The sequence below is a fragment of the Ceratotherium simum genome, chromosome X (genome assembly GCF_057802395.1).
Source record: "Ceratotherium simum simum isolate JZ-2026a chromosome X, ASM5780239v1, whole genome shotgun sequence".
NCBI lineage: Eukaryota > Metazoa > Chordata > Mammalia > Perissodactyla > Rhinocerotidae > Ceratotherium > Ceratotherium simum.
The window spans coordinates 43,841,224-43,857,849 of record NC_141940.1 but is presented as its reverse complement, the minus strand read 5'-3'; the positions used below and the strand labels follow the sequence as shown (position 1 = coordinate 43,857,849).

Sequence of the window (16,626 nt, the reverse complement as noted above, 5' to 3'; positions counted from 1 at the left end):
TATCCTACTCTTCTTTTATACCACTTGATCTGCCTTGTACTGAGATTGGTATACTCTTACCATTACTGTGTTTTTAACTAAATCTCCCTGCCTTTTTGCTTTATAAAGGTGATTGCTGTGTTATTCGGTGTGTACATATTTCTAGGTGTTATATCTTCATTGTGAATCTTGGCTTTTATCATTAAGACATGTTCTTTCTCATGTTTAATGCTTTTTAAAAAATCATACTTAACCACCTGTTTTTCTTAACACTTTACTATCTGGTCCATTTGGTTCCCCCCCTCCACCCAGTATCATTTAACACTCACCTACTGTGTTATGACAAAAAGGTTTTCTGTTTTCTTCTATTCCTCTGCCTTCTCTCACTTTTAGTTGCACAATTTCTGTTTTTTCACAACATAAAGCATTTGTACATTAGTCTTCCCCCCTTTCCTCCACCTTGATTTTAGTATTAGATGTAAAATGCTCACCATCAGATATTTTGGTGAAGCTTTTTTCTGTCATTGCATGGGAGATCACAATCCCAGTTCATCTTTTAGAAAATTACCTAGCAAACATTTTGTAAAGAGACCTATAGTAAATATTTTACGTTTGTGGGCCACAGTGCCTCTGTCACAACTACTCAACTTTGCCATTGCAGTGCAAAAGCATCCATGGGCAATACGTAAATGATTGGTCATGGCTTTGTTCCAATAAAACTTTATTTACAAAATCAAGCAGTGGACTAGATTTGGCACAAGGAGCCACAGTTTGCAGACCACTGTCTAGTAGATTCCTCAGGGAGGGCTGAGGGGTGCAGAATTTCCTAAGTTCCTCTATGTTGAAAAACTGTTTTTCTATAGGCTGTGATATTTGAAGGACACCCCAGCTGGATATAAAATCTTTACTTCAGACTTTCTTTTTAGTCCATTTCTGGTTTTAGATTTTTAAAAATATTCTGATTCAAGGTAGCTTTCATATCCTCAAATGCTTGCTTGAGTATAATTAATTCTGTTTGGAGTGTTGACTTACAGTCTCCTTCTGCTTTGTGGTTGTTAAATATGTGTGAAATTTTGTTTCCTCATCTTTTTTTGCAATGTTTTCTGTGCAATTCCCCTTTCTTTTGTTCGTTTGTATGAAATTGGGTTGTTTCACAAGATTCTTAGTTTAATGATGTCATTTTCTGCCAGTATAGCAAAGTCCACATCTTTTGTTCATTTTGTTTATTTGTTTTGGTGCCCTTTCGCTGTCTCCATCTTGGGACGTTGAGAGTATGAGAGTCATACTATGAAAACTTGGAAGCCATGATTGATGGTCTGCAGATCCTCCCTGTCCAGAACTCTGCCTCTTGGTAAGACTATGTCCGATAGAGACACTGTGAGTCAGCAGGAGGGTATGCTGGGGCCTGGGGCAGGGGAATACCTAACAGTCTCCCAAAAGTAGCCAATGGTGAATGCTGAGGAGCTCTGTGGGCCTATTGGTCCAACAGTTGGGGTCACCTGAGGGACTCCAATGTCTTACAGAGTTGATTATAGAATAGAGGTGATGGAGGATACCATGGTTGGATTTACCTTCTGAGTGTGATTACATAGAAGGACATGGGTATTGAGACTGGGGAGGACCAGAGGTGAAGAAAGTATGGGGAAAAGAATAAAAGATGCTAAATTTGTATGGAAAGGACTTCTTGGTGAATGGTATATGGAGTGAAAACCAGAGATAAAGAGTTCTGTCCTGCTTCCCATCATTGATCGTGCTGGATTATATTCAAATCGTCTCTCTCTCACATATTCTGTCTCCTCTCCTTACAGGGGGCCAAAACTGAGGATCCTAGATTTAAGGCAGGACGTGGACTGTGGGACAACATGCTTGGAGATCAAGACCACATTCCCTTTCTGTTTTCAGTCTTGTGTTTATTCTCAGCACTCTATCCTTAAAAGAGAAGAAGCCCAGCATAGTGTCAGGTGCCTTGGAATTGTTAATTCAGAGTCTGAGCTTCAGTCACCCTGGGAACCCATGGAATTATTAGTGGACCTTTCCCTCAATGATACCTTGAGAACAAAGCAATTTCTTTCTTTCCTTCAGAGTAAGGTTGAGCAGAGCTTTGAGTCCCTGCACCTCTGCTGCAGACATTTGCAAATCGATAAACTTTCTGCCCACAAAAGTCTCCTGCAGTTTCTGGATCTGGGATTCACTGATCATGTGGAAGTGGATCGGGCTTATCTGAGTGGAGTCACCACCCTTTTGGCTCAGACCATCCACCTAAACAGCCTTAGTCTGTCTAACATCCCCTCTAAATCTTGTAAGGGGAGAAACTTCAGGACGTTTCTCATCTGGCTTGGGCAGCTGGACAACCTCCAGGAGCTCAGCTTGGCTTTCTTCCGCCTCACAGATCAACTGCACAAACTGCTCAGGCGAGGGGGTGGGAAGGAACCTGGGTTCCATGAACACACCATTTTTCAGACAGGAAAAGAGACCGTGTTTGGATATTCCTGAGCTCCTTGTAACCTATTTCTCCTTCCACCTCAGCATGGGCACTGCTGGGAGTTTGAAACTGGCCAGGCTAGAGAGAGGTGCCTCATGGTGAGGAGAAAGACAAGATTAGAAAAGGAAACTGTGCTCATTCTTTCATTCATTCAGTCAGTCAGTTGACCATGTGCAGACACTATCATAGGTCTGTAAATATACTGGTGAAAAAGACTCAGGCCTTCTCCTGTTGGCATTTACAGCTCTCTAGAGAGGAAGGGGAGGCATTCGGATGGAGAAACGTTTGATGCTGTAGCACTGATGCACATCCCCATGGACTGGCCACAGTAGTCAACACTGCCCTAACGTTTTGCTCCTGTATTTTCCCCAAGGCTTAGACCCTGAATGGAGAACTTGTCATCTGGGAACTAGTCAAAGGGAACCCTCAGTTGGCTGCTTTCCCAGACTCATCCTCACCTAATAAGTGACTAAGACTCACCATTGATTATGTTGTACATCCTAAGTGCATACAATTGTTTTCACTTAATCTTTTCCACAATCTTGTATAATAATTACTTTTGTACACAGTTTAATGATTAAAAACCTGTATCTCAGAGTGGAAAAGTAACTTCCTCAGCATCACACATCTCTTAAGTCTGATTTCAAAGCCCACATGATTAACCGCTGTTGCAAAATATGTACAAATTAGTTTATTCTAGAGCCTTAGGTACCTATAATTTGGGGCTTGCTGCCCTGGTCCAATCCTCATTCTTCTGAAATAACCTTTCTTTTTTCTCTCTATAGAGTTCTGCCACCTCAGTTGGATACATTGTGTCTATCTTTCTGTGGCCTTTCTAACAGAGATGCCACTGTCCTGTCCCAGAGCTCTCAGGCCAGCCACCTAAGGCTGTTGAATCTCAGTAACAACCAGATATTCTCGGAAGATTATGAGCCCTTCCAGACTCTGCTGGAGAAGGTCTCAGGCACCCTGCAGCATCTGGAGATGCATAATTGCCTGATGACTGATTCTACTCTCTCTGCTGTCATCCCAGCCCTGAGCCAATGTTCCCATCTCCGTGTCCTTAGCTTTGCCTTCAACCCCATTACAATGCCTGTGCTCACGAGCCTTCTGCAGCACTTAACATCCTTGATGGAGCTGAAGCATGTAGTTTATCCCATCCCTGTCCATTGCTATGAACAATGGAATTTTCTTGGCAGTTTGGACCCAGAGAAACTTGCAGAAGGGCAGGCCCAATTGAAGGAAATGCTTCAGGCAGTTCAGCAGAATGACATGAATTGGACCACTTGTCCTGAGTGATTTCCACGGTACAGGGAGTTGTTTCAACACTGATGTGTGGCCATTAAAGCACTCAGTGTTTTGCCTGAAGCTCAAGTTTTTGGAGACACATATATAAAATTCTCCTGTTCCAGGAAACTGGGGTTAGGAAGATTGAATATGTAACTGACCTCTATGAAAGAGGAACTCTGAAAAAAAATGGAGGAATTTGAAAGGTCCTGTGGATCTCTTGCCCCTGGCCCTTGACATCCTCTTCTGGTTACTAACCACAGTGTTGGGTATGTGATGTAAGCTAACCTAGTCACGGTACGTCACTTCCCTGTCCACACTGACTGGTCCATTTACCCACTTATGGGCACTTGACACAAGTCAGATCAATTGAAACTCTTCCTGGATGTGGTAGTTGTTGAAGCCAATAATTTTGCCCTCTAGGGTTCTGCAAACATCTTGTATTATGATTGCCTTAGGTTGCTTATGAGAAACCAAATGCAAGTAAAAGGAAACAAACCATGCCCGCTACCTACTGGTGTCTGCATCAACATGTTGCTACCTGCTTTCTCGGCTCGGAGACCCCTGGCTCAGTTTTTCCTTATTTCACACACATTCACCAAGTATCTGTTGTGATTTAGGTACTGTTTCAGGTGCTAAGAAAAATAAAGTCCCTGCTCTCAAACCACCCAGAGTACACATGTTCCTGTGATTTGTCAGTTTCTCCACTCTTTCTTAGGACATTTAGGAAAATTATTTATTCCCCAAAACCCCTCGGTTGTTTTTTTTCGCTTTTTCCCTTATATATTCTGCTGAATCCATGTTGGCCTTTTTTTGCTGTTGGATAGCTGCTCGACCCTCAGGTCATGGCTTAAATGTTAGCTCCTCAGATAGGTTTTCTCTTACTTCCCTGTTTAAGTAGCTTTACTCTGCTGTTGCTCTCTCTTAAGGGACCACGTACGTTTCCCTCATGGTGCACACCATTCCTTATGTATTTGCTCCCTCTGCTCTTCCACTAGAGTTGCACTGTTCAGTGTGGTACACACTAGCCATACGTGGCTACTAAGCAGTAGAAGTTTGGCTGCTCTGAGATGTGATGTACTCTAAGTGTTAAATGCACACTGTATGTCCCAGACTTAGTAAGAAACAAAGGATGTAGAATCACTGGTAACTTACTTATATTGTTTACATGTTGAGATGATAACATATTGCATGTCAAAGACTGTAAAGAAGAAAGAATGTAAATTCACTTGTTTATATTGTTTATATGTTGAAACGATAGCATTACATTTCAAAGACTTCTAAGAAAAAATGTTAAAATAACTAATTAATGATCTGTTTACATGTTTACATGTCAAAATGATAAAATATTGCATTTCAAAGACCTATTGAGAAAAAAGAATGTAAAATTAATAGTTTTTTCCTATTGCTTACATGTTGAACTGTTATACTGAATTTCAATGACTTAGTAACCAAAAAAGAATGGAAAATAGTTAATAGTTTGTATACAGTGTTTCCTTGTTTAAATGAAAGCAGACTGCATTTTAAAGACTTAGTAAGAAAGAAGAATGTAAAAGTAATTAATGATATGTTTATATTGTTTCCATGTTGAAATGATAACACACTCATTTCAAAAACTCAGTAAACAAATAATTAAAAAATTTTTTTTCTTGTTGCTTACACCTTGAAATGATACCAAACTGCATTTCAAAGACTTAGAGAAAAGAATGTAAAAATCAATCATTAATGTAGTTAATAATTGGTTCTTATTATTTCCGTTTTGCGATAACACTGCATTTCTGACTTAGAAAGACAAACATGTTAAAATAACTAATCAATGAATTGTGTGTATTGTTTCTTTGTCGAAATGATAACACATGCCATTTCAAAGACTTCGTAAGAAAAAAAGAATGCAAAATTAATAATTTGTTCATGTTGCTTACATGTTGAAATAATGCACTGTATTTCAAAGACTTACTAATAAGTATAAAATTAACCATTTATTTATATTGTTTCCATGTTGAAGTTATAATTTTTTTTACTTTTGTGTTAAATAAAATAATGATTACAATTAAATTCACCTATTCCTTTTAACGTTTTCGTTTGGTTTTTACTTTTTTTTGACGTGGCTCCTATTATATTTCTATTGGACAACATGCCACTAGACCACAAGCTCCATGCAGGCAGAGGCTGTTTCTGTTTAGTTTATGTATTAATCACTCCTTTTAATTTTCTGTGTTTCGTGATGTTTTGACGTCGGGAGCCTTCTGACACAGGAGAGACTGCCCCTCCCCAGGCTAGCTAATTCCTAGAAATAGCAACCTACTGGCCGGTAGGCATGCCTTTCTTATGCAAACCAGCCAGTACAGAACCCTAGCCCCCAATCACTTTCTTTGTGGGCTCTCACAGGGCTTTTACACTCTGGGCTACTATTCCCCTGCCCTAATCACCCCAAGGACAGGTACCAAACCACTAGGGACAAGCCCTATGTCCCAGTGCCCACTGAAAATGCACAAACTAGCTAATCCTAACACTATCGAACCTGCCTTGCCTTGCCTTTCCCTTGGAAACCACAATAAAGGTGAAAACTTCTATAACACTAAGCAAAGGGATAATAAGGAACATTATTGGTGTGGTGTTGACAACGTGAATGACATGTTTAGACATTTCTTTTGCGAGACTGGTGGTTCCCAATTCTTTGCTTTCAGCAGATTAGAAGAATGATCTAAATGACTTGTCAGATAGAGGATCATTAAAAATACTTTTGGAGGATGTCATAAGACATTCAAGGAACAGACTGCTATTTCTACACAAATGTCCTCTATTACTATTTGTTTAGGGTCACAAACACAGACTGACACAAGGCCAGGAATTCATTTTGTTTCCTACAGGAGGCCTGATTACTTAAGACTCATTCTGAAAGCTACTTCATTAGGAAACTAGAACTGCTACATTACTTCCCACTAAAGCAATAGAGTCTCAAAGAAGGAAGCTTCAGGGTGAGGAGTTCCACTTTTCTGTAAGCTGCAGAAAGCTGGAAAGAGCATCATTCCCACCCTATCAAGAAGAAAAAGCCAAATAAACTACACAATCATTATCTTACTTGAGCCTGTCAGAGAGCTGAAGTCATTGTAGGGCAACCAAGTAGACTGAATTCCAAGGAGGGTCAAGCCTCTCCAGGGAAAGACTGGAGGCATGGACTTTTGACACAACACAGGAAGAAGGAGCACTAGCCAGCTGTGTAAGTGGGTTAAAAGAAGTTACCTAACATTTTTAATGAACTGCTAAACCTCAAGTGTGGGCTAGTTTGACAGCATAAAACCCCTGAGAGTGCCAGACACAAAGGGAGTTCACAGTCATTTGCAAGCTCTTATCCACGGACCTCTACTAGGTGCTCACAAGAAAGACTGGGAACAGGGTAGGAGATCAGAGAGAACCCTCCTGAGTGGTGCAAGCTTGCTGGAGAGGATAAGTCATTGCTGCAGAAAAATCATGAATCTTCAACCCTTGCCCATACCGTTCTTTCATATGAATCAAAAACATTAAGCAAACTTTACCACCAACAGGTCACAGCTAAACACACATTGTTGTCATGGGAAAGGCAGAAGGAAAGAACCCTCTCCCATTAGATGAGATGTAGGAAAGAGCCCAGGGCTTGTTATCCTTTGCCAATAACATTAGAAATCTCCTACCACTGAGGAGGTGGAGGAAGGAAACACGCTCCTGCACACAATCAATCACAAATACTGGCAGAGTTTGGCTGCTACATGGAGGAGAGACAAGAATGCTGAGAAGACCCAATCCCAGAAGCCTAGGCACATAGGGACTGCTTAAGACTGAGCTTGGGAGTGATGTCAGCAAGATGGCAAAGTAGGAGACCCCAGACTCCATTCCCCCACAAAAGCAACAGTTAGACAGCTATCCATGAAATAAAATAGTTCTGGGAGAACTCAGGAGTCCATTTAAGGAGCTGCAGCAACATGGGGGAGCAAAAAACCAGAGAATAACCACACAGAAAGGGTAGGAAGAACAGTTTCATTTTGCCTGCATCATCCCATCCCCCAGACCAGTACTCCTCAGGGTCAAGAGGGAACTCCCCAGCCAGAGAGTTCCCCTCGCAGGGAAAAGAAGAGCAGGTTGAGTGACCAGCTCCCCCAGTCCTAAAAGGCGTGAAGGACCTGATTCAGTTTCACCCCACCCAGATCACTGGGAAGACTGGCAGAGTGAGATGTCTGGAGACATATAGGAATAAAGAAGGGCAGGGGCTATTAGTATCAGCCACGTGGCAGGAGCAACCACGGAACCCAGTGGCCTGCTCTGCAGAGGACCCCAGCGGCCTTCTCCACTGAGGACCTCAACAGGCCCCCAGAGACCCTCCATAGCTTCCACCACTGAGGACCCTGAAGTGTTAGCTGTTGTTAACATTCAAAAATCAGTTGCACTTTCTATACACTAACAACAAGCTATCTGTAATAGAAAACAATCCCATTTACAATAGCACCAAAAAGAACAAAACACTTAGGAATAAAATGAACCAAGGAGGTGAAAGATCTGTACACTGAAAACTATAAAACATTGATGAAAGAAATTGAGGAAGACACAAATAGATGGAAATACATCCTATGCTCATAGATTGAAAGAATAATGTTGTTTAAATGTCCATTCTACCCAAAGAAATCTACACATTCAATGCAATCCCTATCAAAATTCCAACGGCATTTTTCACAGAAATACAAAACAATGCTAAAATTTGTATGGAAGCACAAGATTCCAAATAGCTAAAGCAATCTTGAGCAAGAAGAACAAAACTGGAGGCATCAAACTTTCTGATTACAAATTATATTACAAAGCTATAGTAATCAAAACAGTATGGCACTGACATAGAAACAGACATATAGCCCAATGCAACAGAATTGAGATCCCAGAAATAAACACATGTATGCATATAAGGGCAACTAATTTTCAACAAAGGTGCCAAGAATACACAATGGGGAAAGGATAGTCTCTTCAATATATAGTGTTGTGAAAAGTAGATATCCACATGCAAAAGAATGAAATTGGACCCTTATCTTGGGCACCATACACAAAAATCAACTCAAAATGGATTAAAGACTTAAACATAAACCCTCAAACTATAAAATTTCTAGAAGAAAATATATGGGAAAAGCTCCTTGACAGTGGTCTTGGCAATGATTTTTTGCACTTGACAGCAAAAGCACAGGCAACAAAAGCAAAAATAAACAAGTGGGACTACATCAAACTAAAAAGTTTCTGCAGTGCAAAGGAAACAATCAACAAAACAGAAAGGCACCCTGCAGAATGGGAGAAAATGTTGGCAAGCCATTTATCCGATAAGAGGTTAACATTCAAAATATATAAAGAATTCACAACTCAGCAAAAAACCACAAATAACCTAATTAAAAACTGGGCAAAGGACCAGAACAGACTGTTTTTTTAAAGAAGACATACAAATGGCCCACAAGTACATGAAAAGGTGCTCACCTCATCAGGGAAATGCAAATCAAAACCACAATGAGATATCACCTCATACCTGTTAGAATGACTTTTATCAAAATGACTAGAGACAAGTTTTGGTGAGGATGTGGAGGAAAGGGAACCCTTATACACTGTTGGTGAGAACATAAATTGGTACAGCCATTGTGGAAAACAGAATGGAGGTTTCTCAAAAAATTAAAAATAGAACTACCATAAGATCCAGCAAATCCACTTCTGGACATATATCCACAAGTAATGAAATCAGTACCTTGAATATCTGCACTCCCATGTTCGTTGCAGCATTATTCACATTATCCACAGCAGCCTAACTGGAAACAACCTAAGAGTCTACTGACAGATGAATGGATAAAGAAAATGCGATAGATATGTGAATATTATAAAGCCTTAAAAAAGAAGGAAATGCTGTCATTTGTGACAATATGGATGAACTTGGAAGACATTATGCAAAAAGACAAATACTGTATGATCTCACTTATATGTGGAATCTAAAAAAAATTGAACTCATTTTTGGTAAAATCTTATATGTGGAATCTAAAAAAATAATTGAACTCATTCTACTCTGGTAACACAGAGTAGAATGGTGGTTACCACAGGCTTGGGGTTTGGGGGAAGAGGGGAGATATCAATCAAAGGGTACAAACTTTCAGTTATAAGATGAATAAGTTCTGGAGACCTAATGTACAGCATGGTGACTATAGTTATAAATAATGTATTATATACTGTAATTTGCTAAGAGAGTAAATCTCTAGGGTTCTCACCACAAAAAAAGGTAAGTGTGAGCTGATTGATATGTAAATTAGCTTGATTTTGCTAATCATTTCACAATGTATACATATATCAAAACATCATGTTGTACACCTTAAATATATACAATTTTTATTTGTCCATCATACCTCAATAAAGCTGGAAAAAAACATCTGAGCCTGGACCAAGAGAATGGAGAAAAACCTCGCCCGCTACCATCAGGCTAGCAGACACCACAGGAAAAGCAACACAAGTTTACTACCAGGGGAGGTGTGACAGTGAGGAAACAGACCCTGTCTCTGGTGCAGGCATACAGGGATGGCTGAAAGCGGAAGATGGAGGGGGAATACTGAAAAAACAACAAACCAACCTGTGTTACCCAACCAAGCACTGTAAGAACAAAGTAACACTAGAGGAATTTGAAGCCTGTGGTGCACCAAAGATAATCACGTCGACAACAAAAGCAAAACCCAGCTCAATTCCTGATTAGATTTGACTCTAAACTAGAATATAAACAGACAATAATGGTGTTAGGAGGCAATTCTCTACGAGTTTCTCACGTCTGCCTCTTTTCTGCACTGGGCTATATTTTCCAGGACTTTTATTTTTAGTGAACTGTCTTAGAAGGGACAGATAGTTTCCTTCCAAGGCGGATGACAGATTTTTTTCTGTCCAGGATAATGAAGACCATGTCTCCCTCTGGGGCAAAGGTTACGCATGATTGCTAATAGTCCCATTACAAAAGATTGGAGTTTCTTAATCTCAGGATTCCTTATCTGTGATGCAAACCCACTGTGTGCACAGTTTTCACCTGGGCTACTCAGCGTCGCTTGTGTGGGAATTGGGGGAGGAAAATTCAAGGGGAAACAGCACAGACATAAAGCTCATGCTGCCTGCTGTTCTGTCGGGAATAAATTCCTTCTTCTCGGACCCAGAAGTCTCGTGTCTTCTCCAGCATCTATGAAACTATGGCAGGCTAACTTCTAACTTGCAAGTAGAGCAAAATCACACACCCTTCCTAGTTCTTGAAAGTTTTGATGACAACAATAGGATGTTGACAAAGACGTGGTTTTCTGAAAGAAGAAGGGGCAAGAGATTTTGTCCTGGGTTAGAGGATATGAGAAGGCTCCCCAGGATCTGGTACTGAATGTTCTCATCCCGAGTGGTACATGAGAGTGATTAAAGGTCCCCAACCGTCCTACCTGTTAATGAATGCCTAGAGATGGAGTGGCAAGAGGTAGGGTTGAAACAAGCTGCAATGAGTGGTTCTTTGCTTGATGCTCACTCTCCCCCATTGGAGAGGAGGAAAGGATGTTGTCACGATAACAGGGCAGCAAGCCCCGAAGCCCCATTCAAAAGGCAACATGGCTGTCACTGCTGAATCAAGGGGCCCCAAAGATAAATTAGATAGTGTCAATACTAAGATATAAGAGCTTTGGGTGGAACAAGAGGAGAATTTCATTTAGCTGAGCTTGGCCCACCACAGGACAGCTGAAAATAAAAATAAATGCAAAGCCTTTCTTACTGGTGGGATGCTCCTCACTCTTCCATGTCACATGTTCGTCCCTCCCCATCTACCCTAATATCAGTGACTTTAATGAAAAGTCTGCTTGCACTGAGAAACTTTGGGGGAGGGAAGGGACTCAAACTTTGTTTTAACATGGTAAAATATACATACCATAAAATTTGCAATTTTAACCATTTTTCAGTGCATAATTCAGTGGCATTAAAAACGTTCACATTGTTGTGAAACCATCACCACTATCCATTTCCAGAACTTTTTCATCATCTCAAACTGAAACTCTGTACACATTAAACAGTAACTCCCCAATCACACCTCCCTTCAGCCCCTGGGAACCACTATTTTACTTTATCTATTAATTTTACTATTCTAGGTATCTTACGTAAGTGGAATCATACATTATTTGTCCTTTTGTGTCTGGCTTATTTTCCTTAGCATAACATTTTCAAGGTTCATTCACGTTGTAACATGTATCAGAATTCCATTCCTTTTTTTTTTTTTTTTTTTTTTATTGCAGTAACATTGTTTTATAACATTGCAAAAATTTCAGGTGTACATCATTGTACTTCTATTTCTGCATGGACTACATCATGTTCACCACCAAAATACTAATTACAACCCATCACCACACACATGTACCGAATTATCCCTTTCACCCTCCACTCCTCCCCTTCCCCTCTGGTAACCACCAATCCAATCTCTGTCCCTATGTGTTTGTTTATTGTTGTTATTATCTACTACTTAATGAAGGAAATCATACGGTATTTGGCCTTCTCCTCTGACTTATTTCACTTTGCATTATACCTCAATGTCCATCCATGTTGTCACAAATGGCTAGATTTCGTGTTTCTTATGGCTGAGTAGTATTCCATTGTGTATATATACCACAGCTTCTTTATCCATTCGTCCCTTGATGGGCACTTAGGTTGCTTCCCAAGTCTTGGCTATTGTGAATAAGGCTGCAATGAACACAGGGGTGCATGTACCTTTGCAAATTGGTGTTTTCAAGTTCTTGGATAAATACCCAACAGTGGAATAGCTGGATCATATGGTAGTTCTATCGTTGATTTTTTGAGGAATCTCCATACTGTTTTCCATAGAGGCTACACCAGTTTGCACTCCCACCAGCAGTGTATGAGAGTTCTCTCTCTCCACATCCTCTCCAACACATGTTGTTTCCTGTCTTGTTAATTATAGCCATTCTGACAGGCGTGAGGTGATATCTCATTGTAGTTTTGATTTGCATTTCCCTGATAGTTAGTGATTTTGAACATCTTTTCATGTGTCTGTTGGCCATCTGTATATCTTCTTTGGAGAAATGTCTGTTCAGGTCTTTTGCCCATTTTTTAATTGGGTTGGTAGTTTTTTTGTTGTTGAGATGCATGAGTTCTTTATATATTTTGGAGATTAAGCCCTTATCAGATGTATGGTTTGCAAATATCTTCTCCCAATTGTTAGGTTGTCTTTTCGTTTTGTTGATGGTTTCCTTTGCTGTGCAGAAGCATTCTAGTTTGATGTAGTCCCATTTGTTTATTTTTTCTATTGTTTCTCTTGCCCGGTCAGATGTGGTGTTAGAAAAGATGTTGCTAAGACCGATGTCGAAGAGCGTACTGCCTATGTTTTCTTCTAGAACTTTCACAGTTTCAGGTCTTACATTCAAGTCTTTAATCCATTTGGAGTTAATTTTTGTGTATGGTGTAAGGTAAGGATAATAAAGACCATATATGAGAAACCCACAGCTAATATCATCCTCAATGGTGAAAAACTGAAAGCTATCCCTCTAAGAACAGGAACCAGACAAGGATGCCCACTGTCACCACTCCTATTTAACATAGTATTGGAAGTCCTAGCCAGAGCAATCAGGCAAGAGAAAGAAATAAAAGGGATCCAAATTGGAAAGGAAGAAGTGAAACTGTCACTATTTGCAGATGACATGATTTTATATATAGAAAAACCCTAAAGAATCCACCAGAAAACTTTTTAGAAGTAATAAATCTAATATGGTAAAGTTGCAGGATACAAAATCAACATACAAAAATCAGTCGCATTTCTGTACACTAACAACTAAGTAGCAGAAAGAGAAATTAAGAATACCATCCCATTTACTATTGCAACAAAAGAATAAAATACCTAGAATAAATTTAACCAAAGAGGTGAAAGATCTGTACAACCGAAAACTATAAAACATTTCTGAAAGAAATTGAAGAAGACACAAAAGAAATGGAAAGATATTCCCGTGCTCTTGGATTGGAAGAATTAACATAGTTAAGATGTCCATACTTCCTAAAGCCATCTATAGATTCAATGCAATCCCTATCAAAGTTCCAACAACATTTTTCACAGAAATAGAACAAAGAATCCTAAAATTCATATGGAACAACAAAAGACCCCGAATAGCTAAAGGAATCCTGAGAAAAAAGAACAAAGCTGGAGGGATCACACTCCCTGATATCAAAATATACTACAAAGCTATAGTAACCAAAACAGCATGGTACTGGCACAAAAACAGACACACAGATCAATGGAATAGAATCGAAAGCCCAGAAATAAACCCACACATCTATGGACAGCTAATCTTTGACAAAGGAGCCAAGAACATACAATGGGGAAAAGAAAGTCTCTTCAACAAATGGTGTTGAGAATTCCATTCCTTTTTAATGCAGAATATTATTCCACTGTATGTATATGCTGCATTTTGTTTATCCATTCATCCATAGATGGAAATTTGGTTATTTTCACTTTTTGGCTATCATGAATAATGCTGCTATGAAGATTTGTGTGCAAATATCTGTTCGAGTTTCTGATTTTAATACTTTTGAATATGTATCTAAATGTGGAATTACTGGATCATCTCGTGCAATGTTTTTGAATTGCCATAATTTGTTCCATAGTGGATGCACCATTTTAAATTCCCACCAGCAATGCTCAAGGGTATCAATTTTTCCACATCCTCATCAACACTTATTTTCTGTTATTGTTATTTCAGGGGGATAATGGCCATCCCAATGACTGCAAAGTGGTTCATCATTGTGGTTTTGATTTGCCTTTCCCTAATGATTACTGATGTTGAGCATCTTTTCATGTGCTTATTGGACATCTATATATCTTCTTTGAAGAAATGTCTACTCAACTCCTTTGACCATTTTTAAATTGGGTTCTTTGGGGTTTTTTGTGGTTGAGTTGTAGGAGCACTTTAAATAGTCAGAATATTGATCCCTTGTCACATATATGATTTGCAAATATTTTCCCCCATTCTGAGGGTTGCCTTTTCACTTTGTTGATAGTGTCTTTTGATGCACAAGTTTTTAATTATATAATCAAGTCCAATTTATATAATAAAGTCCAATTCTTTTGTTGTCCGTGCTTTTGGTGACATCTTCAAGAAAACATCGCCAAATCTAATGTCATGAAACTTTCCCTCTATGTTTTCTCCTAAGAGTTTTATAATTTTAGCTCTTACATTTAGGTCTTTGTTCCATTTTGAATTACTTTTTGTATGTGGTACAAGTCCATTTTCATTTTTTGCATGTGGATATCCAGTTTTCTTAGCACCATTTTGTGGAAAAGATTAACCTATCCCTACTAAATGGTATTGGCACCCTTGTCAAAAATCATTTGATCACATATGCAAAGGTTTCTTTGTGGGCTCTCTATTCTGTTCTATTGGTCTATTTGTCTGTCCTTATACCAGTACCACACTGTTTTAATTACTGTTGCTTTGCAGAAAGATTTAAAATCAGTATTTGTGAGTCCCTCAACTTTTTTGTTCTTTTTCAAGATTGTTTTGGCTACTTGGGTCCCTTGAGATTCCTGAATTTTAGGATGGGATTTTTTTCTGAAAAAAAGTTGTGGGCATTTTGATAAGGATTGCATCAAATCTGTAGATTCCTTTAAGTAGTATTGACATCTTATAAATGTTAAGTCTTCCAATTCATGAATATGGGATGCTTTTCCATTTATTTGTGTCTTCTTTAATTTCTTTCAGAAATGTTTTGAAATTTTCAGTGTAAAAGTCTTTTACTTCTTTGGTTAATTTTTTCTTAAGTATTCTATCATATTGATGCTATTGCCAATGGAATTGTTTTCTTAATTTTGTTTTTGGATTGTTCATTGTCAGTGTATAGAAACAAAACTGATGTTTGCATGCTGATTTTGCATCCTGCTTCTTTGCTGCATTTGTATACTTGTTCCAACTGTTCTTTTTTAGAATCTTTAAAGTTTTCTACATATAAGATCATCTCATCTGTGAAGAGAGATATTTTATTTCTTCCTTTCCTTCCATCTGCATGCCCTTTACTTCTTTTTTCTTGCCTAATTGTTCTGCTAAAGTTTCTGATACTATTCTTTTACAATTTTTCTTTATTTTATTATTTTTATTGAGTATATTTAAAGTATACAACTGGATGATTGGATATACTTATACCTTGTGAACTAATCACCACAATCAAGTTAATTAACATATCCCTCATGTCACATACTTACCTCTTTTTTTTCTGGTGAGAAAACTTAGGCTCCATTCTCTTATGAAATTTCAACTATACAGTGCAATATTGTTAGTTATATATATATATGTATATAAAACACACTTTTTTTTTTTTTTTGCTTAGGAAGATTCACCCTGAGTGAACATCTGTGCCAATCTTCCTCAATTTCGTATGTGGGTCGCTGCCACAGCATGGCTGCCAACAACTGGTATAGGTCCATGCCCAGGAACCAAACCCGGGCGGCTGAAGTGGAGCACACTGAACTTAACCACTAGGCTATGGGGCCGGCCCCTATACCACACTTTCTTTATCAATTCATCTGTTGACAATTAGGTTGTTTCCATATCTCAGCTATTGAGAATACTGCAATGAACACAGCAGTGCAGGTATCTCTTTGACATCCAAATTTTAGAAAATTTGGATAAATACCCAGACATGGGATGGTTGGATCATATGGTAGTTCTATTTATTTAGTCTTAGGGGAACCTCCATACCGCTTTCCATAATGGCTGTATCAATTTACATTCCCATCAACAATCCATTAGAGTTCCAGAGTGTATACAAACACACACACACACACACACACACACACACACACATGCAGTGGAATATTATTCAGCCTTAAAAAGAAG

The 16,626-nt window shown here is 39.0% G+C and overlaps 2 protein-coding genes across 2 annotated transcripts in view; both read left to right on the top strand.

The window, feature by feature from the left end:
• The window catches only part of LOC101390389 (melanoma antigen preferentially expressed in tumors-like), a 12,002-nt gene extending 8,763 nt beyond the window's left edge, over window positions 1–3,239 (top strand). The window contains 2 exon segments of the mRNA XM_087426421.1: window positions 1,170–1,330; window positions 1,788–3,239. Coding sequence (XP_087282547.1) covers window positions 1,170–1,330; window positions 1,788–2,472 — 846 coding nt within the window. The 3' untranslated portion in view covers window positions 2,473–3,239.
• A 7-nt stretch (window positions 3,240–3,246) lies between these two features.
• LOC147911850 (melanoma antigen preferentially expressed in tumors-like) lies at window positions 3,247–5,021 on the top strand. Its single transcript, XM_087427711.1, has one exon. The coding sequence runs from the start codon at window positions 3,446–3,448 to the stop codon at window positions 3,758–3,760; it is 315 nt and encodes a 104-aa protein (XP_087283837.1). The 5' UTR covers window positions 3,247–3,445; the 3' UTR covers window positions 3,761–5,021.
• Window positions 5,022–16,626: the final 11,605 nt, after the last annotated feature.

Bases quoted from the DNA above. Each gene is read 5' to 3' on its own strand.
- LOC147911850 (XM_087427711.1), top strand. From the start codon at position 3,446: ATGCATAATTGCCTGATGACTGATTCTACTCTCTCTGCTGTCATCCCA.